This window comes from Octopus bimaculoides, chromosome 8 (genome assembly GCF_001194135.2).
Source record: "Octopus bimaculoides isolate UCB-OBI-ISO-001 chromosome 8, ASM119413v2, whole genome shotgun sequence".
NCBI lineage: Eukaryota > Metazoa > Mollusca > Cephalopoda > Octopoda > Octopodidae > Octopus > Octopus bimaculoides.
The window spans coordinates 12,837,492-12,863,015 of record NC_068988.1 but is presented as its reverse complement, the minus strand read 5'-3'; the positions used below and the strand labels follow the sequence as shown (position 1 = coordinate 12,863,015).

The 25,524-nt window shown below is 34.3% G+C and overlaps 1 protein-coding gene across 4 annotated transcripts in view; it reads left to right on the top strand.

Annotated features, from left to right (window-relative positions):
* The window catches only part of LOC106874988 (WW domain-containing adapter protein with coiled-coil), a 97,820-nt gene that overhangs the window by 55,737 nt on the left and 16,559 nt on the right, over window positions 1–25,524 (top strand). For all 4 annotated transcript variants that reach the window (XM_014922956.2, XM_014922948.2, XM_014922940.2 and 1 more), the window contains exons 5-7: window positions 2,665–2,792; window positions 5,563–5,639; window positions 10,674–11,012. In XM_014922956.2, coding sequence (XP_014778442.1) covers window positions 2,665–2,792; window positions 5,563–5,639; window positions 10,674–11,012 — 544 coding nt within the window. The remainder of the gene's footprint in view (window positions 1–2,664; window positions 2,793–5,562; window positions 5,640–10,673; window positions 11,013–25,524) is intronic.

Genomic DNA, 25,524 nt, shown 5'->3' with positions numbered 1-25,524 from the left:
ACCGCCTGACTGGCTTCTGTAGGATTTTCGAGCGAGATCGTTGCCAGTGCCCCTGGACTGGCTTGTGCGGGTGGCACATAAAAGACACCATTTTGAGCGTGGCCGTTGCCAGTATCGCCTGACTGGCCTTCGTGCAGGTGACACGTAAAAGCACCTACTACACTCTCTGAGTGGTTGGCGTTAGGAAGGGCATCCAGCTGTAGAAACTCTGCCAAATTTAGATTGGAGCCTGGTGTTGCCATCCGGTTTCACCAGTCCTCAGTCAAATCGTCCAACCCATGCTAGCATGGAAAGCGGACGTTAAACGATGATGATGATGACAACTCCTTACTGTAAAACAAATTGCCTTGGAATATGTTGCAATTGTTACTCCAGATTACAGAAGCATTCAATTGTGAGACTCAACCATAAGAGGGCCAACTTCTTTGATCGACCAGTCTTATCTCAAATGCAGCCAAGGCTTTGGAAACCATCATAAAGCTCATCACTTTGCCTTTTTCTCTTTAGTAGTATAGTCAGTTCCACTGGTGACTTAGTGACTTATGTTACGCTCTGTGTGTAGGGCATATTTAGCTGTCTTGTTTTGATAACCTTTTATACTGTTCACTTTTTAGCAAAAATACTCTCTCTCTCTTATTTAATATGCAGCTCTCTACTTCCCTGATGTGTATCAACTTTTTAACAGCTTAAACGTGTCTCAACGTACTTCAAACAAGTAATCTTAGTAACTTAAGAACAAATATCATTAAATTCTTAGTTGTGATGACAACTTCATTAAAATGATAGAACATATTTTTGATTTTTAAAATTTTATTGATATCTATTGGAAAATACACATCAGCAATATTGTACAAATTTCACTGTCAAAAAATACTTCAGTTGTGAATATTTACTGGCTTAGATATTCTCCACCACGGTGGGGTTTTACTTCCTCATTTCATTGAACTCCAAGATCTTTTTTCCAGGCAAGCCTATTTACAAGAATAAACCTATCCTTACAAGTTTCTGGCTCTACATTCACTCCTTTGTTCTCTATCTTGTATATAGTCTATCGGGTTTTTGTTGTCTTGCCCATCTTGTTGCAACCCTATTCCTCTGGTCTGTAGTCAGCATTCTGTTGAATCTTATATCCTTAAAACTGTTCTTCTCAGTTCACTGCTTGTCAATACCTTGTCACAATGCATTAATCCACAATTTAAACTAGATATTCACTAACTAATCCTGCCTGACTATATACAGCTTTGAGCTTGTTCCTCATACAAACAGTTAATAATAATAATGATAATGATTTCTTTTATTTGCATGAGGCCGCAAATTGTGAATAGGAGGTTTCACTAATTTCTTTGGTGGGGTTTGAAGTCAGAACATAAAACTAAATTTTTATAAGTATTTAGTCTAATATTGCTAATAAAAAAATTTTTTTTAAATCTTCATTAAATCTATTTTAATATCATTTAAGAATGTAATGAGAAAAACGGGGTTGGTTTTGAAAATATGATTCAGTTCATTTACTGACTCCACTCTCATAATATCAACTGGCGCTGGAGTTCCAGCCTCCTTGACCTCATCAATTAGGTCAGTCACATCTTTTTGGTAATGTCTTAATAGTTCTCATGTTTGTGCATAATGTGTGTGACTGTGGGATTTGCAGTATGAGAGGCTTGTCTATGTGTGATTGGCAAGTCAGCTTTGATAGGTGTATTTTTGATAATTGAGCAATATTTTGATTCTGGTACTCGTTCACCATCATCATCATCGTTTAACGTCCGCTTTCCATGCTAGCATGGGTTGGTACTAGATTGTTTATATACTATTTTTCTATGATTGCTAGTTTGTTTGTTGATAAATATTTGTTGGAATAAGATTTGAGTGTCTCATGTTTATTCAGTGATCTTTAATGAAATATAAAATTAGTTATTAATCTACATTCATTTTGGATAAATAATAAAACAGTGGTATAGATTTGTGCATGTCATTGGATTTTCAGTTTAACCTATGTGCATCTAAAATGAGTACGCATGAAATGCTGAGATATACCAAAGTAATGAAATGCATCTCAAATATGAAGTGTTCCACCAATTTACAACTAGGTATATTGAGCTTTTGAGTGTTGTCTTTGTCAAGACAATACACAGTGTCATTGAAATAATCAAATCATCATTACAGCTACAGCATTATAAGCTTTTTGCTTTCAAATTAAATGGTGATTAATCATAATTTGAAATTCTTTCCCTTTTAAAGGGACATCCCTATCTCCTCATTTCACTGAACAGTATATTTCTAGTATCACTATGCTACCCAGTAAAGTATCTTATTTTTTTGATATTGCAATATATTTCTTTTTGTTATCCAATAACTGCTTGCTAAGTTGAATTCTCAATATCAGTCCTTAGGATTAGTATAGCACAAATAAGATTTACATTATATTCCTCTATACATAGAACAAGGTATTTTATGTATGTCCTGAATATTCCAATGGATTTCATAACCAGTTCCTTGTAGCTGATAGTTTACATGTGAACGAAGGTAAATCAAATGAATGCAGCAGCAATAATCAGAGATGCTTTATTTATTCTTTAATGGAAACACTAATATTGTCTTTTCAGCAAAGCCTTTTATCTTTATTGTAACTTATGTTTGTTTAATATTTATCTTTTCTAATAGGTACAAAAGTCCGCAGTGCGGGTGTTTGGTGATTGGTCAGAACACATTAGCTCTTCGGGTAAAAAGTACTATTATAATTGTAAGACAGAAGTATCACAGTGGGAAAAACCTAAAGAATGGCATGATATGTAAGTATAAATTTGGTTTTATATTCCCAACAGTTGATCCTCCATATCACATTTTACAAATTTAGTAATTGACCTCATCAGAGAAACGAAACTTGAATATTGTCCTCACTCGTTAACTTCATAATAGATCTTTAAAAATAAGGAGGTAAATTAAAAGGTTTGTTCTTTGGCATATATATCTTCCTTTCAATTACTTAAATCTGTCTAGGCATTATAAGTTGTTTCCCCCTTGTAACATTACAAATCCAACATAATATTCTCTTGCCTTATGCTAAAATTATCTTATATGGAGCATATCATAGATATTCAAATCTTTTTCTCAACTCTGATTTGTTTCTTACAAGAATTCAGCATTAACTAAGAAAGTAATTCTGCAAATGTAATTATCTTACTATGAACATTTGATAATATATTTATGACAAACTCACCCTCTTAAATGAAATATATTTTGATAATTTCATCTGCACTTCTTGATTGGTTTGATCTCCAGTCATCATCAAATGTTCTGTTCTTGGATATAACCTAAAGTTGAAATAACACTGTTATCCATGTGACCACTGATGATAATAGTCTGCAGAGTGTGTCACTTGGAGATCAGGGAGTCTCTCCAAGTTGAGCTGCTACTTCTCTGCATTGAGAGATGACAGCTCTGGAACTACAGGCATGTGATTTGAATGCTGCAGAAAAAGATTCTAAGAGTAATTCATCAAGCTAAACCAACTGGCAGGAGATGTAGACCAAGAGGGAGATGGGTGGATAACATCTATAGTCTCTGATGGTCATGCTCAAGGATCCATCAGGAAAGTGTAGTGATAATTATTTTTGACAGTACTTTTTGGAGGAGGTGCCTGAGAGCTGTAGGGTGGTAAAAACCTATTGCATCATCATTGTTTAAGGAATGTCATATAAAAGTGTCTCATGAAGTAGGTCTTAAATTGAAGTGAAAAACATAAAAGTACTTAGGGTGAAAGAGAAAATTAAAATGAAGACAAAGAAAATATCTCTAAAACTTTGGAAATGTGGTTTGTTTTGAAACAATTTAAGCATAATGTTGTCACTAATATAGAAAGCATTACTAGTGTTTATATTCAAAATTTTCCTTACAACTGATCATAACTTCTATCACTAGAAATGATAAAATTGATATCATCTTTATAATATTACTTTTAAAATGGTAACATTTCTGCATAAAATAGTTGTTACTGTTCAAACCTACATCAGTCCTGGTTAAGACATTCTGGTCTGGTTAAGACATTCTGGTCTGGTTAAGACATTCTGGTCTGGTTAAGACATTCTGGTCATTACTATCCTTGTCCTTTTATTAGGCATAAAGCATCTAGGACCCTATTATCAATGTCTTTTCTCAAATGATAGGTTGCAAAGTTAAAAGTTTGTCTTCTGTTTGTAGTAGGTCGAGCAACTGTGTAGAAATTCTATATTGAGAATGTATATATATTGTTAAATGTTTAAATCTCACTAGGGAATCCAATTCCCAGACATGAGTCCTGAAGGTATCTTATGTCTAGTATAAATGAAACTATTATTAGCTTTGTTTAAGGTGGTGAGCTGGCAGAATTGTTAGCACGCTGAGCGAAATGCCTAGCAGTATTTCATCTGTCTTTACGTTCTGAGTTCAAATTCCACTGAGGTTGACTTTGCCTTTCATCCTTTCAGGGTCGATAAATTAAGTACCAGTTGCATACTGAGGTTGATCTAATTGACTAGCCCCTTCCCCAAAAATTTCAAGCCTTGTGCCTATAGTAGAAAGGATTAGCTTTAAGGCGATGAGCAGGCAGAATTCTTAGCAACATTTCATCAGTCTTCTCATTCTGCATTCAAATTCTGCCGAGGTCAACTTTATCTGCCGTCCTTTTGAGGTTGATAAAATAAGTACCAGTAAAGCACTGGGGACGATGTAATCAATTTAGGTCCTTCCCTGAAATTGCTGGCCTTGCACCAAAATTTGAAACCATTATTTTGTTTCACTCTGCAAAAATTATCAGTGTTGAAGTTGACAATAATAATATTTTTATGTATTCATGAAAATAGAAAAATAAAAATGAGGAGAAATAAGGAAAAGTGGAAAACAAGAATGGGCAAAAAGGGTGGGTGGGGTGAGAATTGTCCTTTTGATTGGAGTTTTTGGGTTATTAACATCAAATATTCAAAATATCTATACTGCATTGAAGACTAATATCTGCTTCCACAATGTGTTTAAAATCAAATTAATCTGTAATCATCATCAGGTGTTTTATTCTGAATGTGTGTGTACATAATACCAGACTAACAGTAATGTTCTTATCTACTAGACTAGTGACCCATTGCAATTGATGTGTTAGTTTACATTGAAGCCAATACATCAACTGTTGGCGATAACACTGTCTTGCACAATGCACTTAACTAAGAAAAAAGCGCAATACCAACTTGGCCTGATGATCTTAACGTCTGAGCAAGTATTAGTGATAGTCCTACTGTTTTTTCTACCTCTATCTCGATTGTACTAACCGTATTAAAACTAATCTGTTTAGAAAGTGCTATCAGTTTCACTTTGGGGGTGGCTTCTCACTATTGCACTTTCATGTGTTTATGTTTTCTTTCCCCAAATAGTTAGAGCAAGTGCACCAATGTTCAGATATATTTTTCTCTATATGTTTTGAGATATTTGAATGACTTGTTTCGGTTGCTTAATCTCCCTCTTTCTCTTCATTCATTCATCAAAATAATATCAAAAAATAAATGTTGTATTCAAACATGTTCTTGTATCTTCCAGGCCGAACAAGGGAACAGATAACAAGTTACAAGAAAATAAAGCTCCAAGCAAGCACAATGCCAATTTACATAGTAAATGTAAGTTATGCTTTGAGTATAAATTTCTTTTGGAAATGTATATTATGCGAATTGTACTTACCTTCTATTTCTAAAATGGCATTTGTCTATTTCTTAGCACCTCTCACTCCACCTAAAAAAAAAGTGGAGAGGTTTTAGAGATAGTATTTCAAATTGAGCCTGCTAATCAGCTAATAACATATTGGTCTTCTTTTTTAAAGTGTCATAATTTCTTCAAGTTCTTTCTCTGCCGTCATGTTTGGAGCTGTTAGACTGCAAAATAATATTCACTTATTTTGAAACTAGAAATTATCCTTGAAAAGTTTTGTAAGAAAATTAAGTCGAAATGATCCAGATTATGCTAGATGACTAGTGGCGCAGCTATATCCCTTATAAAGTTTGCATAAATAGCTAGTGTTTGCCTAAGCATCTATTTTTTATAAGACATGTATGTATATTCCATTATGATATTCATATAGAAAATACAGCTTCTTGACTAAGCCCATCATCATCATCTTCGTTTAACGTCCGCTTTCCATGCTAGCATGGGTTGGACGATTTGACTGAGTACTGGTGAAACCAGATGGCTACACCAGGCTCCAATCTGATTTGGCAGAGTTTCTACAGCTGGATGCCCTTCCTAACGCCAACCACTCAGAGAGTGTAGTGGGTGCTTTTACGTGTCACCCGCACGAAGGCCAGTCAGGCGGTACTGGCAACGGCCACGCTCAAAATGGTGCAATTTATGTGCCACCTATATAAATCGGTTTTGGGTTCTATCTAAACTATAAAACCTTGAATACAAATTACAATTTAAAATGCTTTTCTGAAATAGAATTTTGCAGTAAGTTTTTCAAGTAGTGATATTTGACATGTTATTCATATTGCTCCTGTGTATTGCAGTGTATCAAATATTTCACTAAACACTGAACCAATAGCTTATTGGTTTCTTACACAATCAATGTGTTAGAGTTTTGAGTCAATTGATTTTTCATGTTTTCATGATTGGAAGGTTGAAGGCTGGAAAAATAATGAAACTCCTAGCCATTTACTACTTACACATTGCCTATACATTTAAGATTGTGTTTGCTTCAAGAGCAACAACTTTGTCTGCACTGAATTTATCAAAAGTTTGAGAAGATTGGTGTGTGAAAGTGAAATCAGTATCCAACACTGCTGGTTTACAGCAAAGATACTCATGATTGAGTAATTGCTAACAATTACTCTACAGTTGTTGAAGAAGTTAGTGATTGCCAGGTCATAGGTGAATGTTGTCATGAGAAGTGCAATTATATGTGTATATTGTGGTACTTAAAGAGAAGTTTGGACCTGCTTGGGGATCTTCTGTTTCAGGGTAATAAGCTGCTTTATTTATGTTTAGACTTTGTTACCTTTTAATGGCTGAAAGTATCTCACTTGATGGACAGTGGCTGTGTGTTGGGTGAGGTGAATGTTGTTTAGCTCCACGTCATCTCTGATCCTATTAATGATGTGTTCTTAGTTGTACAATGAGCTGCTCAGCACTTAGTGAACAGATGTTTATCTAAGGGTTTTGGTAGTACAAGATGTGTAAAACTAAACCATTAGGGTGAAGAATTGGCAGAGTTATAAGTGTTCGAATATCTTGCAGTGTTAGTTACAATTCTATGCTCTGAAATCAAATTCCACTGGAGTTAGCCTTGCTGTCCACCTTTGTTTGGAGTCCCAGTAAGGAGTTATGAACACTACCTTCCATTTTAACTAAAAAAGGATCTGGTAGATAATTGATTATCAATTAGTCTAAGTTGAAATAGCAAGGGGACACAATAGTCTTTTATAATCTTTTTTTAGTGTAAAATTTAAAAATTGGTCTGTGTGTTTCTCTCAGATTTTGTTGCAGTTATAAATAAAAATTGCATTCTTCCTCAAACCAGCAAGGAATCCACTCTTGGAAAAAGATAAGGTGATCATGACTGGAATGTCTTTGATCACAGGTCTGCTTGGCCACTGCTGATTTGGGACTAACAATTTATTTTCCAGTTTTGACAAAAGATATATAAGCAGTGGAAAAGGAAATGAATATAAGAAATGAGTTAACGATATTGTGACCTCAAGAGAGATTTCAGTTAATAAAATTAGGAAAAAAATTTAAAGTCCAAGGATAGGAAGTTGGTATTAAATTTAACTAGCTGGTAATTAAGGAGATATATATAGTTCAATAACTAATCAATTATTGTGTTAATATACTGAGGAAGGTACATAACTCTGCATAAACCAATGAGAGAGCCTCTAGACGGTTGCTTTGCTATTTATCTCAAAATAAAGCACTTTGAGTAATGTAGTCTGGGGTGCACTTTTGTAGTATAGTAATGACTTGAATGCCTTTGATCAATGCTGAGTGAGAAGCTAAACAACATAACTGCTGGTTTTCCTTTTTACTCTACTGACAAATGGATGCTAGTAGTGTGGTTAATCAACTATTAAAAGCGATGCAGAAAAATATCCAAATTTGCAGAATGTGTGTGTACGAAGGGTGCTCATTAAAGATTACTCCTGATCCACTTCTCAAGGACTGGAATAAACGAAACTTGGCATAATTATTAGTCCTTCTCCCATCGCTTTATGCAGCTGTGAAGACCTCGTCTGTAGAAGTTGGTAGGTCGCATCTGGAGCCAAGACTTTACCTCGGAAATAAGTCCATCATTTGAAAAGTGCTTCCCCTTAAAAAGAGACTTCATGGTTGGAAAAGAGCTGGGGAAAGCTGCAGTTTACAATGCGACATGTATGATTATACCTGTACAAGTTTCGTTTCCTGCAATAAGCAGAAGTGGGTTTGGGGAAATCTTCAATGAACACCTCTTGTGTGTGTGTGTGTGTGCATACACGCAGCTTTGTCAAGCGAATGAAAAAGGAATGCTCATGTTGTGATTAAAAAATTTTTTTTTTATAATTGAAACTCAAGTTGTGAGAAATTCTCAACTTCAGTTTCAATAAAAACATCGTTTAACGTCCGTTTTCCATGCTGGGATGGGTTGGATGGTTTGAGTGAAAGCTGGTAAGCCAGGGGGCTGCACCTGGTTCCACTCTGATTTGGCAAGGTTTCTACAGCTGGATGCCCTTCCTAATGCCAACCACTCCGAGAGTGTAGTGGGTGCTTTTTACGTGCCACCAGTATGGGCACCATTGACCTGACACCAGCATCAGCCACGACTATGGTCTCACTTGGCTTGACAGGTCAACATAAGTTTGGTATATTGCCAAGTGTCTTGGTCACCTGTCACTGCCACCACGAGGCCCAATGCTCGAATGGTGCTTTTTATGTGCCAGTCAGACAGCACTGGTATCGGCCACAACTACGATTTCACTTGGTTGGCTAAGATTTATAACGTAAGCACTGTCATACACTGTTCCTTTGACAGCACCACTGTCAGACACAAATACAACAAATCCATTGTTTGGATTTCAATCACTATATTGTTTGTCAAGTGACCATGTTAATAACAATTGCTCACTTGTTGGCTTTTCTCAAATTAGGTATCTGCTTTTAACCATATCCCCACCACCACCACCATGCCTTTACCTATTTCATATGTAATTTCTCAGGTTTTTAATTCATGCAGTTTGAGGTTTGAAGATTGATTCACTTGAAGCACTAAATGATAGGATACCTTGCTTTATTAAATGTTAAAAGAGTGAAATAAATGCAAATAAATATTTATACCGGATTTGAAAAACAAGTGGACAGTATGTAGCATAACTGGTATCACAGCCATCCAGCGTGAGACAGATACATGATTTAATTGTGACACTGGGCTTGTGGTTTTTTAAAATTTATTTTAGAGACTCAATCAAGACAGTTTAATTCCAGTTAAGTTAGTCTAACCCATGCTTGCATGGAATACTGACGTTAGGTGATAATGATGTTCAAACTTGTCATAATTTACCGCTTTCCTCAGTAAAAAGTATAAGTGTGAGCAGTTAAAAATTTGGTATTTACAGAAGTTAGAGAGAGAGAAAGATATTTGCATGCACATGTTTAGTCTTTGTTTTGAGCCTTTTGAAATATTTAGTGCATATAGATTAAAGCATGGCTATGTGTTAAGTTGTTTGCTTTCCAACCATGTGGTTTTGGGTTCGGTTCCACTGTGTGGCACTTTGGGTAAGTATCTTTTACTATAGCACCAGGCCAACCAAATCCTTGTGAATGGATTTGGTAGATGGAAACTAGAAGAGGCCCATTGTATATATGTGTGTGTGTGTCTTTGTGTTTGTCCCTTGTCACCACTTAACTGGTGTTGGTTTATTTATGTTCCAGCAACGTAGCATTGTGACATAAGAGAGTGATAGAGTAAATGCCAAGCTGAAGAAATAACTTCTGGGGTTGATTCATTCAACTAAAATGCTTCAAGGCGGTTCCCCATCATGGCTGCTGTCCAATGACAAACAAGCAAGATAAAATTTAGGCTTAATTTAGATAGCTTTGTCAAGAAGTGCCAGCTGATTAGGACAATCATCAAAACAATAATTTTGGATGTAATCTTCAAACACATTGATTTTTGTGTTGATTTTATCTTTTCTGTATTCTATTGATGCATTTTTTGTTTCATTTCAGATTTGTATGTTTTCTTCTAACTTTAATCAGTTAATCAATTGGTTTTTAAGATTCATAATTTTAATTTTACTTTTCCAGTGTGTATTTTACTTTAGCTTATGCTTTGTGAGAGAACATGTAATCTTCTACCCTTCTGTAGATAGGCCCTCATGTAAATAAATTTCTTATAGTTAAAGACATGTCTACAGAAATCAGATTGTCACATTCCAAGTTGTCTTAACTCCAGAACTCTGTTCCTATCCATGTATTTCTACACACTAACTGCTAACATTTAACTCTTCTTAACGCTGATCACACTCTAAGAAGGCGTTTGTAGACTGCCAGTACTAAGCTGGCCTCTCTTTATTTTATGTTAATCTATTTATAAAATAACTGGAGTGCATGACTATAAGACCTTTAAATATAATGATAAATTAACTTTTGTTTTCTTTATTAAAGTTATTTATTTATTCTGCCCCATGCAGCATTTCCAGCCTCAGATGACAGAATCAAACATTCCAGTGTTGGAGAAAAATTTGATAAACACCATAAGGTCAGTTTACACCAATCATCAAAAACATCAGACAGATCATTATCTGAGAAAATTAAAACTGGACCGCCTAAAGATTTGCAAGATGTTGTTGCACAGAGGACTAGCCAGTGGGTTCAAAAAGGCGGACAGTTGCAAGAGACATCAATCAAGGATAATTTTCGCAAGGATAATACTCATGTTCATAATTTCGATAATACAGGAGTTAAGAGACAACGACGGGACAGTGAAGGTAGTAGATCTCTTGGACCTAGCACACCAAGGAAACTGGAAGGTAAATATTTAAAACATATATTCTTTCTATATTGCACACAGACAACACAGAATTTAATGTATCCACTATGTTTATTGTGAAACACACACATGCATGCTCAAATACATCCATATATATTAAGAAATTTGAATTTTTCTACATTCATTTGTAAATAACTGTGTTTAAACATGCAAAAATAGATACTTTGATCAATCAAAGGTTATGAATAATGATTGAAGAAAGGATGGTGGATGTTAGGATATTGTTGAATATCAGTTTTAAAATGCTATGTAGTCAGTAAAATAAAACCAAAAGATACTCTGGGATACTAATTGTATTCTCAGTACATTGCTGCTTTGGTCATATTTGAAAACGCAAATATCGGTATAAAAACTGTAGCTAGGTGAAACTACAAAGGGGTTAGCTGTCACACTAACTACAAATCTACAGGTGATATATCTTGCACCTGATTTGAACAGAATCCTAATGTCACAAGTGCATTTGGTGATGTTGATTTTTTTTTTTTTTTTTTTTTTTTTTTTTTTTCCCCTTTTGCAATGATTTGCTTAGTAAAGTTTGAGTAAAAGGCTGTACTTATTTGTACAAACTCCTTTTTTTTTTAATTTCTGTCTGTTAAATCTAATCGCTACACTAGATTTCATATAAAAATACTGGTCATGCATTTACTTCATTCTTTATATTAATGAAGCCTATCTCCATTTGGTACCTATTCATGGTTATGGACTGGACTATATAGTTGTATTTGCTGCGTGTATATTTCACTGCATTTGTTACATGATTGTAACCCAAGATTATTTTGACTAGGCTCACTGGAAATCTTTTCTCCATAGTTATTAGAATAAGCAAGATTCAATGCTTTTTATCCTCTAGATGTCACTCAGATATCTTGGTTTGATAGTGTAGAAGAATTTAAGAGACGTTGAATTGTAAAAGTTAAGCTTTTTGTCAGTTTCTTTGTTTGGTGCTGCTCATATTCAGTCTTTTTTTTTCTTGTGTGATGAAGGAAGAATCAAGTGTAAAGGTTCTACATTTTGATTTTTGTCATAGATGTCATAAAAGTTTGTGACTGACTTTCTTGTCAGCAGTGTTTTTGTGTGTGATCACTGATTCTGAGTGGCTTAAAATAAAAGTGTACAATTACTTCAATGGAGAAATCCTGGCTTTTGTTTTATTCTGCTACTAATGATATGCTATAAACAATTGTTTTGATTAGGTATTCTCTCAATTACTAAAAGCCACTATGTAATAAGAACTGACTTACCTTGGGGAAAATGTTCAGCTGTGACTATTGTGGATAGAGTAGGTTTTAACCCTTTCACACACATTGACTTAACTGCTTCCTGAAATTGCTGGCCTTATGCCAAAATTTGAAACCAGTATAAATATACAGTGCAAGTTTTAGGCTTGTTGGTAATATGGGATCATAGGTGATTGGGAGCAAGTTGGTTTTGAAAGAATTAAACTGATGCTGATAATTATGCTTCATTCCTCCAGGCCAAACCAAAAAAAAAAAAGATCTTCATGTACCTTCTTCACCTCATTGAGCCTTATTTTACTGTGAAACATATTTTGAGATAAAATCGTTTGCATTTTGTTATGTGCTTTGGATGAAGCTAGCATATCAATCTGCAGAAAGTCCTCATTCTTTCTTAAAACAGGCTACTGTTTAAAACCCCGTGACTTATTTTTCCTCATCTTCATTAGCTCCAATCTAAGAACTAAATGTCTATACATTTACTACTTAAAATAGCTTATAAGTGGTTTTTACAGCATAAGTTTTGTTTTTTAAAATTTTACATTTTCAATAAGGACAAAAACAAACATCGTTTAACATGCTGGAATAATTTTCTTAAAAATATTATTTCAGAAATTTAAAAAAGAAAGTAGAACAATGGCATTTTACATAACAAATGAGCATTACATATAATTCAACATATTACTCCCCTTACTTTGGGCAGCTTAATGTAAATGTTTAGATTTTCAGAAATTGCTTTGTAGAAAACAAAAATTCTTAGAAATGTGTTTTCTGCAGTGAGAAAAGTTATTTTTAAAATAAAATTTCTTATGAATGAATTCTCATATTTCCTTAAGAACTATTGAAATATTTTCTGATGCCATTTTCATTTTGCATTGTTAATCATAAGCAAGATACCCACATCAGATGTTTATATATTGAGCATTCATTTGCCTTGATGTACACAGCAAATAATAAAGGCATCTTCAGAGATTTAAACTTGAGTACATTTGTAGGTGTTTAAACTGAGTTATTAGTTGTATAATTAGAATTATTTAGCCTATTAACCTAATCTTTAAGGGATGAAAAATGTTTAATATCTACATCTACACTAGCAGATGTAAATAGTAGTTTGATTCCTGATTGTCATCAGATGTCTTATTCCTGTATATGTACCAATTACTGCACTGGATTCAGGTTAAGAACTTTTATTTCTAAACAGTGTAGTAATGCTCTTATCTGTTGGCTCACTGATGCCTGTACAATTAATTCTACATTTCTAGGTTATTTAAATTCATTTTTCAGTAAAGACAGTCATATCAAGCTGATATCAGTGAGTGCTGTATGTACTGCTTCTTGAATTCTTTAAGTTTCTATTGTGGTGCTCCGTGAGTTATTAAAATATTACTCCACATTTGCTATGTGATTTCATTTTCCATGTTCAGCCATTCCTGAGTTAGGTGCTTTTCCCTCTGATTAAAGAAGCTTTCGCATGTTCTTCTGTTATGGTGTTTAGAGGTCTCTCAATTTCTCTTTTATAAGACTTTCTGCTAATGTATGGTATGTTATAGATGCAGTTCTAATGTTCTAGCCATTTCTGGGTCAGTTTAACTTTGTGAGAAATCTGCAAACTGAATAAAGGGACCTTTTGAATACAATTCTGATCCTTTGAATTATCTCTTACAGTAATTATCTCTTGTAGTAAGATGGACACATTGAAATTTGGTTTATTCCCCTACTTTGTGCTTCAGAGTGACTGTGAGTCTTATATGATGAGTTTGTTTTGGATGAGGCATAACCAAATGGTTAAGAAGTTCACTTTGCAATCGTGAGATCCTGAGTTGCATAGCATTTTGTATAAATTGACCCAAGCATTGTGAGTGAAATTGAAGTGGAAACTATGCAGAAGCCCACCAGGTGGATTGTATCTGTAATTCAAAGATCTAGTCCTATGTATTGTCACTAATTTGTCCTGAGAATGACATTAAGATACATATCTATGGTATACCCAACCACTTACATGGTAATTTAAGTAGGTAGTTCCAGTGACTGAGCAATTAAATACTAATTATCAACACTAATAGAAAATCCATCATCTCCTTCATATTTATATCTGCTATTCAAGAATGTAGTTTTCAGATAATTTCTTCTGTATGAGCTGCTACATTATTTCAGGTAGTTTTTTTTTCCTGATATTGTAACCATTTCCTTTCTTAATACTGTTTGGACGGATAGTCATAATTGATGGAATCTAGTGGTAGTAGACTTTTGCTGTACAGATATTCTAACATCTGTTATTTGTTGTTGTTCTTTTTTCTTATAATCATAACTATGTGATGCCAACTGTGTCGACAACCTGCATTAGTTATTTGACGTCTTGTTTCATAATTAAATCATGCATGAATATCAGTAGTATACTGGACAATTTTAATTTACTTCACACCTATTCTTATAAAATTGACCATTATATAAATAATCCCCCTGGACTGGCTCTTGTGCAGGTGGCACATAAGATGCACCATTTTGAGCGTGGCCGTTGCCAGTACTGCCTGACTGGCCTCCGTAGGATTTTCGAGCGAGATCGTTGCCAGTGCCCCTGGACTGGCTTGTGCGGGTGGCACATAAAAGACACCATTTCGAGCGTGGCCGTTGCCAGTATCGCCTGACTGGCCTTCGTGCAGGTGACACGTAAAAGCACCTACTACACTCTCTGAGTGGTTGGCGTTAGGAAGGGCATCCAGCTGTAGAAACTCTGCCAAATGTAGATTGGAGCCTGGTGTTGCCATCCGGTTTCACCAGTCCTCAGTCAAGTCGTCCAACCCATGCTAGCATGGAAAGCGGACGTTAAACGATGATGATGATACAGTCAAATGAAAAAAAAAAACAAAAAAAAACAAGAACAAAAAAACTCAACTTGTTAGACAGATATCTAGTCGTAAGGTATTACCACAGTTGGGATTAATTTTTAAGTCTTGTATAAGAATACAGTGATAACTTCTAACACCTGCTTTGTTCTGAAGTCTTGTGAGTGCATCACTGTTGGAGCATAGTTCAAGAAGTACCTCTGTCAATTCTTCAGGCATTTCAACAATTTTACTTTTAACCTTTTTGTTACTGTATTTGTTTTGAGATGCTCTGTGTTTCTTTCAATTATTTTAAATATAACAAAGAATTCAGTAAAATAACTGAGTTATCATTAAGCTAGTGTGAGGAACATAAATTGTGACTAAGGTTTGCAGGAAGATTTTAATTTAAAATTTATGAAAACAAGACATTTGTACTCAGAGCTGGTTTCAGCCAGGTTGGTATCAAAAGGGTTAAGGTATTCACAACAAACACATCAGAACTTGTTCACATTTGTACAATTCTATTGAAGAAATTGTCATGATCAAACATTTCACAAGATAGATTGGCGCAAGTTCTGATGAGAACTTTGTTGCATCCTTCTGTTTCCAGGTTAATCTAATAGCAGATCTGTTATTGTTCCTTATAATAGTGCGCAGGCAATTTATTGAGACTGGGCCTAATACTAATTCAAGGGCCATTCACATATATTTTTGTGACTTCCATAATTGTCTGCTAAACAGAGATAAGGCACAATGCAAAATGGCTTTTGTCTTTTAACTTTTTCAAATGGACTCAGTTAAACTATTGACAATTGACAACTATGAATGGATAAAGACTATCTCTGCTATACAGGAAATTGAAGGATAATAATGTCACAATCTGAAATATTGTAGAGATCCCTTGAAGCATTACCAGTTTGTTGTGCCTGTTCCTTAAACTATCTGGAAAATCCCATTTTCTGCTATGGAATCTCTCTCTCTCAAATGGATTATTTAATGATACTTGGAGATTGATACCACTCAATTATGCACATCTTAGTGTGTACAGTTTTTTTTCTTCTTCATCCAATGAGTGCATGCATTATTTTACATCCATGAAACAATGCATGTCAAATATAATTGGTTAGAATCTATCACATGCAGGTGGATGCTAAAATACTTTTGGGCATTTGGTTGTGTCCCTTTATATTTTGAATTAAAACCCTTCTCTGGCTCCACTGTTCTTTTCATCGTCCTTTTTGTTGTTGTTCTCTTCATTGTCTTGATAAACGTGCACTGGGAGGTAGGAGTTGATGCAATTGACTAACTTGTAGAATGTGGTGGCCGGCATAGCTACTGTTCAATGATTGACAGTTGTATGAGAGTTTGAAGAAGTAAAATGCAATTTTAATTAGTTATCAGGAGTGAAAATGAAAGGAAAGAGAGATGAAAGATAATGGAGTAAGAAGGTTTGTCACTACTAATAACCCATAGGGAGGGTAAAAATACAAGAATGACTAAGTTTTGTTTCATAAGTAATCTGTTATGGTTCTAAGACACAAGTGTGTTCTGATTTTTTTTTAATGAAGTATAACATTAAGTAATTTACATAGTTTGAAGCTGGAATGGACTGAAACATCACTTACATTCATTTCTGCAAACGGGCTTTTTATTTCTGTGGCAAACTATATAAAGTTAAATTCATTTGGTAAATGTAGACAGGTGCTTGTTTTCATCATCATCATCATCATCATCGTTTAACGTCCGCTTTCCATGCTAGCATGGGTTGGACGATTTGACTGAGGACTGGTGAAACCGGATGGCAACACCAGGCTCCAATCTAATTTGGCAGAGTTTCTACAGCTGGATGCCCTTCCAGCTTATATCAGTGTGTCAGCAAGACAACTTCCTGATACCAGATTTTTCTGTCAGTGTTTTTTTTCTTCTTATTTCTTTTCATTTAATGTCTAATATGGCACCTGAAGACCAGTCAGAAAATTGATATAATCCAAACCTTGTTCAAATAAAAACAGTCATGGTTGTAGTTATAAAATGAAGGCAATACCCCAAATCATTTTTTATTTAGGTATAACCCGTTTTAGAATTATTGAAAATACAGTTGAGTCCTAAAATATTTCTATTCTTTATTGATTCAAAGTACTCAAAAAAAAAAAACAAAAAAAAAAGCCGTTTTTAAGATTATAATTTACATCATAATAGAAATGAAATTTTTCTTACAATATTGGTGTTAGGAAGTGCATCCAGCTGTAGAAATCATACCAAATGAGACTGGAGCCTGGTGTAGCTCTCTGGCTTACCAGTTCCAGTCAAACTGTAGAATCCATGCCAGCATGGAAAAGAGACGTTAAATGATAATGGTGATTCTGCATACGGTTTCAGTTGCTTTGGTCTCTGATAGTTGTTCATTCCTGAGTGTGTACATAGTATCAGGCACTTTAATTGAAAGTATAAACTTCAGTTTGTGGTATTTTCATCATTAGTCAAGCCATAAACTGCCTGGTCTCTGAAACACTATGCTAGAATTATTTTAATTGATTTGTATCACAGTTTTTAATTAATAAACAAATAAAAAAAGTCATCATCAAAGAAATTACCTGGCATATATTTTCTCATTAATTATTACTGCCAAAGTGTTTTATCATTAAATGTTTCTTAATTTCATAAGATTGAAACTATGAAATGACTGCAATTTATTATTTTTTAACGATTTGGAGACTTAGAGAAACAAAACAAATGAATTTTTGTTAATACATAAAAAGTATTACCTCGAGGGTAATGTAACTGGTTATACTGCTTCTTGGCAAGCAATTGATGTATGGTTTGTGTCCTGTTAATGATCCTCTTTCTCTTTTCTGGTTGATTGTAATAATTTGATATCACTTAGGACCTTTAAGATAGATTCAGATACTTTTCAATTTTAATCGGTGCTAGATCTTTATATCTTTCTTAGCAAAAGTATCAAGATTTAGGTTTTTAAAAAAATTGTTTTAAAGAGAAATCTCAAATCTTTTGTTTTTATTTCTTTAAATTTGTAGGTTACAGTGAATTCAAACAGCTATATCAAAGCTATTATAGCTACTGCTAGTAGCTGGTCCAATCATTTAAAAAGTTCAATAAATACCACATTTATTCAGTTATAATGCAGACTCGTATATGATGTGCACCACTAATATATAAACCATAAAATGGTGGGAAATCAGAAAATATGCACTGACTTTTGTGTGTGTGTGTGTCTTTGGGAAAAGTGGTAAAAATGAAACTAGTAATAATAGTGACTCTAAAATAACTTGGTTTTCCTAAATTACCAAAATAGTCATCTATGTATCATACTTAACACATATGCATCATTGATAAGCAAGATAATGTGGTTTTCATCTGAGATAAAATCTCTTCGTGGATGTGGTGTACTAAAACCAGGATATATATCAGAGGGAGAGGGGGGAAATCATTTTGGCAGTGACTAGCGAGACTGCCAGATGCATTTTGGCCTTCTTGGGCCTTGTAACTGCTTTAAGATATGTGAATCATGTACCACCCTCAGTGATTTATATTCTTTTCAAAATACAGAAATTCTATGTTATATGTCATTACATTTTGTAATATATCTCGATTTGTTTTGATTCTGTCTTGTCATGAGACAGTCATCTCCTTTTATAGTCCTTGAGCCCAGACCTCAAAATTTCTGTATCTGTACCCCATGAGGTGAATAATTCTTTTGGTAATTTTTGACTTGTTATATGTCTCTAGTTTCTATTTATATGATAGCCTTGTCAGAATGGTAGCTCAGTAGTTATCACTTCATAAATAGACATACCTTCCATAAGAAACTGGAAATAAAAATTTCACAAACATCTTTTATTTTGACTATTGCAAGGGTAAAGAAATGATCCACAGATCAGAATTGAATCAATATGTGTTTTTATACTTATTATAAAATTGAATTGCTTATTTCATATGCATGAGTATGTCTTAAACATAAAACCAAACATGATGCATCAAGACTGTTCAGTTTTCTTATGTGCACACAAGTCGTGCCACTGGGAAAGTTTGTGTCAATTGTTTTCAAGCCAACAAAGGTTTCTGGTAGTATAGCAGCTGCAGGTTAGTCAGGTTCTGGATCTGCCATGGCTACCCAGCATACCATGAAGCTAATCATCGTGGTCTTCCTCAGAATCCATCAGTTCTAATTCTGGTTCTCTGTCGCCGAATCCAGGGAGCTTGGTTGTCGCATGTTCGTAGCTTGCACCTGTATGTGCACCTCAAGCCATTGCTGAGGCAGCTATTGCTGGTAGTTTCAGGAATGCATACATTTGCAAGACAAAAGCTGAAGAACAGCATCCAGTGCAGGTGAGTTGTGCATCCAAGCAATGGCAAGATCACTCTCTTTGTCTAATGTCCAGCCACAGTTGATGGGGCTTGGAATGAAGGGTTGAGCCTATAGACATCTTCTCCAGATGGCTGCTTGGTAGTTTGCATGAAGAGCATGCATGAACTACCATGGAGGTAGTTGACTCGACTCAATTTCTCCACATCGAGTGCAATACAGCTGGTATCAAAGTTAATTTACTTCAGTTGTTGAAGCAGAAGGTATGTACATTTGGCAGGTTATCATCTGTAGTCTTTGAAGCAGTTCAGGCGATACATCCCAAGACCACCCTAGTTCACTGAAGGCTTCTTGGAAGGTCTTGTTGGATTTCATCTGTTTGTACGTTGTCAGCTTTCCACGGTCTGCAAAGGTACCTTCTGTATCACAGCCTGTGAAGGCATGCATGTCAATTTAAGCATCAGAGATGCCACTTCCCAGTGCATGATGACTCATTTTCATAATTTCAAGGAAGCTTGTTCTGTTCTTTGTACCACACTTCTGGCACAGAGAGCACAGGATTTTGCTACAGAACCCCAGGCACAAAATCAGAACATCAGTATCCTCAACAGCTGTACTGCCTGACTCAGCTGCATGAAGTGTGTGGAACAGGAGTTGCATGTCAGCTTTTTCTTGTGATGCCTTTAACTCAGAGACCTCCTCCCACCTTTCTGTCGTGATTTCGAAGCAGGGGTCATCACATGTTACAAAAAGATCTTTGTCCCCCAGTTTCGCTCTGTAAGTTGGTCCCTTCCATTCATCCACCAGGAACTTTATCAGACTTGCTTTGTTAGGAGGGCTGCTGAGCAACTTATGCCACTGCTGGATAGTGTGTCCAGGTGCTATGCTTCTGAACTGGATTCCTGTTTCTGATCCCCTGTTAATCTTTTCTGCATATTTTATGGATGTTTCTTTGTAAATGTCAAAGACAACATCAATACAATGACTCTAGACTCCTTCATGGAGAATGTGTGTCGTCAATTGTCTTTAATTCTCACAGCTCATGTTCCAGTCTGTGGTGTTTTTTGACAAGCTCATCCATGGAAAGACTGTCTGGGTATACAAGGAGCTTGTTCTGATCATTGGAAACGAAATGGAGTTCTAATGTTTTGCTAGATGCGTGAATGATGTCGTGTTGTAGTTATGAGCAGAAGTACTTCAGTATGAGTATTGGTGAAATTTTCTAAATCTGCAAAGCTACTGAGCTGAAAGAGTTATCACATTTTTTTACACTCATAGTGACTCTATAAACATTTTAATACCACTTAGGTGTATTCACCTCAGATGGTACTACTAACTGACATGGACTATTGTGAATTTCTGTTTTATAAAACTTTAAAATTAATAATTTTAACTAGAAAACCATTTTGATAATGCTGAATATATTCACTTTTACTGTGTATTGTCACAGAACAAATGTTTAGCATGATTTTTCTATTACACATTTTTAAAAGCAATCTCTGGATTTTTTGTATTTTAAACATCAGGTGTTTATGATCTGGCAATTGTTTTAATTATAAAAAATACAATATATATTACTTGATATTAAAATTATTTAATAGTATAGAAAGAAACATTTAAAGTGTGTGTATGTGTGAATTCTGGTTGAAACACATTTGTGCTCTTATGTGTTACTGAATCACAAACGAAATTTTAAAAGGTTTATGCTCTTATAGCCATGTACAATACAGTCTGAGGAAAAGTACGGGCATCATATTAACAGAAACGAAGTACATATTGTCATTTTGCTGTTTCCATTATGGTTTTATATTTTATTTTTGAATCGTTTGTGTTTGTAAAATAGTTAGCAGCCTTTAGCAATACAATTTTATGAGCATACTTATGAAATCTAAAGAACATTTAATGTATTTTCACTATTATAGAAAAATATAGCATTATAGTCATTTAAACTCATTACACATCATCTAGCTTGAACAGCAGTTATAACTTATACCTTCCTGAGTACGACGACCTTGCTCATACAACTAGAAAATGGGTAACAGTCTTCACCTATTCAGCACATCTATAATTTGGGGGTTAAAAATGTAGAAAAAAATTGTGTATTCTTCATCATTATCACAACTTTCACTTCTCCATGCTTGCATAGGTTAGACATAACTCATTGAGGAAGATGTTCTTTGGTCAGGTGCCCTTCTTGTCACCAACCGTCACCTGTTTTCAAGCAAGGTAATACTCTGACAGGGCCAGACAGGTTTCCACAGAAAAGTAGAAACAAATGACTGCTAAATGGTGACACTTGTTTACAACTTTGACATGCTTCATTCAAATTCTGTCTACCAAATTCATTTATAAGGCTTTGGTTGGCCTAAAAAACATGAATTTTAAGGATTCAGCTTTCCTTTTCCTTATTTCATGTATTTAACATCAAACATTTTATGAACAATAGTGTCATTAGTTAGGTTTTGTATGGCATGTTACTACTTCACTGCATTTCTGATGTGAATAACAAGTGAGTGCTTCATGCAGAATATGAGTATTTTTGTTTGATACACTATTATTGATTTCTTTGTCAGCATATATCCTTTGTTCTCTTGTGCGTACACACACACACACACACACACACACACACACACACACACACACACAGTTTACTCTTACAGTGAGAGAAGTAAAACTGAATACAAAAGAAAAAAAAAGTATATTCTATATTAGCTGAGAAGCTACAGTTTCAATGCACTTAATCAAACTTGCTGAATTGAAAGCATTGAATCTTTATATCGTTTCAAAAAGAATTTCATCCAGCAGGTGAGGCATGGGAGAAGTGTTTGTGCTGTCCATGTTCCTATATGAATTTTCTGTTTTAAAGTGACCTGAACTTTTTATCAAAATTAATTGAAATAAAGGCAGCGTATTTTGATAGGAATACAATATCGGAACAGTTAAGATAGATTTTAAAGTTTTTTTTTCATGACACTGTAATGGGTTTAAAAAACAAAATTGGGAGATGGTTTAGTCAGTGTTTCTTTTACATGCACATACACACACATACAAACTTTTACAGGGAAATATTTTTTTCTCTTTTTTTTGAATGAATACAATGTTGGTAAATATAAGCTATTAGCATCCTTTACTGTTTAAATGTAAAGAACAATGTATCATTTATCAAATATTGATAATTATTCCTTTAATCTTGAAAATAACATATCCCAAATACTTTCTGTTGATTTTTACATGTATTTGTAACCTAAAAGTTCTACATTGCACATCACATCGTGTTTGGAGATATTGGATGTAATTCCTTGATAAATAGCAACTTTCAGTTCATTTGGTGTATTATGGGACAAACATTTTTCTTTCAAGGTAGCTCCAAAAGAGATAATAAAATATCAAGTAGGCTCTAGGAAACAACATGTTCAGTGAATATTTCTTTAATACCATCATATAGCCTGTCCATTTCTAGGAAAAGTAAGTTGTGCAACTTGATCACATGATGATCACAATTCAGTTTTACTACATGTCAGCCTTCTTCAAAGAAAAACGGTTCTGTTTCTGTTATACCAAAGTTTTCTTTGTAACACCACACTTATGTTCTCAGTGAAGGTTATGTGCATTGTTGACTGACCAATAGTGGAAGCTTTGTTCATTCATGGAAATATGTTTCATCATTCATGAGAAGTTTGTTGCAATCACAAGATGAGGATGAACCAATATTCTTTGCACACTTTGGTCTGAAATGCCTTGTGCAGTGTCATACTTTAATATTGAATAATGAAAATTGGTTCTTAACAGAATGTCTAACAATAGTGTTCTGAAAGTTTGTACATCTACTGATAGTCTGAAGTTTTCTATCCACGGTACTGTAGTCCAACAAGACACTTCTCCATAATGGCCTACATTAAAATTCAAGTAGAAATTTTATGCATGTAACCCTTTAGCATTCCGAGTATTCTGTCAGATGTTTTATTCACATAGTTTTGAATTAATGATGCATTATCACAGGGCTTTAAGATTTCAATGATGTGTTCTTTTATTTTTGGAATGACATTGTATAGTAGGTGAGAGGGAGGTGCAAAATCTGACCAGTTTGAATGTAAAGCAGGTAGAATATATGGCTGATTTAAAAGATGAGGGGTTAAATAACAACCACCAACGTCTTAATGATAAAAACATGGTTACGTGCTCCACTGCTTCATGACTGTTGAATTAGCATTTTGCTGCCCAATGGTCACTGAATATGAGTTCTTTCTTCACTTCCCAAATTCTCCAAAGTCCAGTACAATAGCATCAAACCCAGAATGTCATTATACTGAGTCTTTTGCAGTTGTTTTCTATTGTGGAAGAAATTTGGTAGACAAAAATGAAAGGTTTTGAAAATGGTAGTAATTTGATTGATGGGTATGGATTCATGTGCTCAGTAGTGTTGGGCATCATGGTATGAATTCATTAACTGTAAAGCATTGGAACATGGGACCTTTATTGTATTTTTTTTCATGATTGAGTTGTTGATGACTCAATTACTCAAATGCTTAAAATTTTTGTTTGTATTTTAGTGTGAACCATCATAGAAAAGTGTCTTATTCGAATAAAACATATTGAGTAGGAACTTACAGGTTGAGCAGCTCAGCTTCATTAAAATTTTTTTTTTAACCCATCAATGGGTATGCAAAGTATCAGAATACCACTGTTAAGCAGGCTGTAATGAACAGTCTTTGATGTTCTGCATTGAAGCATGGCACTGCACAAGGTATTTCTGATCATAATGTGTAAAGAATATGAAGTTTGATTTAAATAATTTTCATCCATGTAAGATTATAGGAAACCAAAAACCATTTATAGAAAACATTCTCAGTGTGGACAGATGACCTGCATCTTCTCATGAGTGGTGGAGCCATGTCTATAAATATTTGGTTTAATGTCTAAACATTATCAAAATGCTTCAGTTAGAAGCTGTTTCTTTTCTTTTTCCCTCAATCCTATTTCTCTTGTAAGAAATAAATGTGATGTTGTTTACAAGAAAGACAGGTGCAAAATATGGTGTTGTGTTTTGGTAAGCGACTGGAACTGATTCCCTAAGGTTGCTAATGTCTCTGAAATAGGTGAAAAAATATTACAATTTTAACTTTTGTCTCACTTGTAATAAGATTGAAGCTGTGTAAAAACATCATATGACAACAATGTTCTTGCTTCTGTAAACTGGGCAAAAACACTCCAATTATTTAATCCTCTTTTGAGTTGATATTTGGGATTTGAATTCAGAACCAACATACTTGGCACTTTTCTATTTTGGACAACTGTGCTTGTTAAATAATTAGTAATTAATAATAAAGACTATATGTACTGAAGAAAAGAAATTGCAAAAGTTGACAGAGATAAGAATTCAGTTTGAAATGCATTTAGCCATTCTACATCATCTTGGTAACATGGCAAAGAGTAAGTGCACAATTTAGACAGCTTTTATTTGAAGAACGTTATTCTTCAAACATTTTAATTCAGAAAATTATTTCATTTTTTAAGGTGGTGAACAGTACTTAAAAAGTGCAGCTATCAATTAAAAATATTGTCATATAAGGAGAGAGGCATACATTCATTCATAGTATTGCTCACAAATACACATTTGAAAAATTGAGTTATTGCATGATGTTTAAAATCTAAGGAAGTTATAAGTGAGTGCAAAGTTACAAGTTTAAATATCTATTGTGTTATGAATGAGGGCAATGTACATTCTTCAAAACTACGTATAAAGTATTCACTGCTTTAATATGTAAATAATATTCAAATTTGCAAAATTGTCCTGATAGCAGTAGAGAAAAATGGATGTAAGACTTCAATTTTCTTTTTTCTTTTCTTTTCAAGTAAGAAATTTTCGTTCAAATAATAGTCCATGAATTAAATTGTCAGTTCCTGTGCAAATTATGTTTCTTAATTTTTTTTTTATATTTACTTGCCTTTTTTTAAAACTTATATTTAAATCAAAATGTTAACTTCATTATTACATTAGTGATAACATGAGATTTCACTTAATAAACAATTGTTGAACACTGTTCAACATTGTGTATTTTGTGTTCTCCAAATTTTTGGCAATTTTTAAACGGTTTATTAAATTTAATT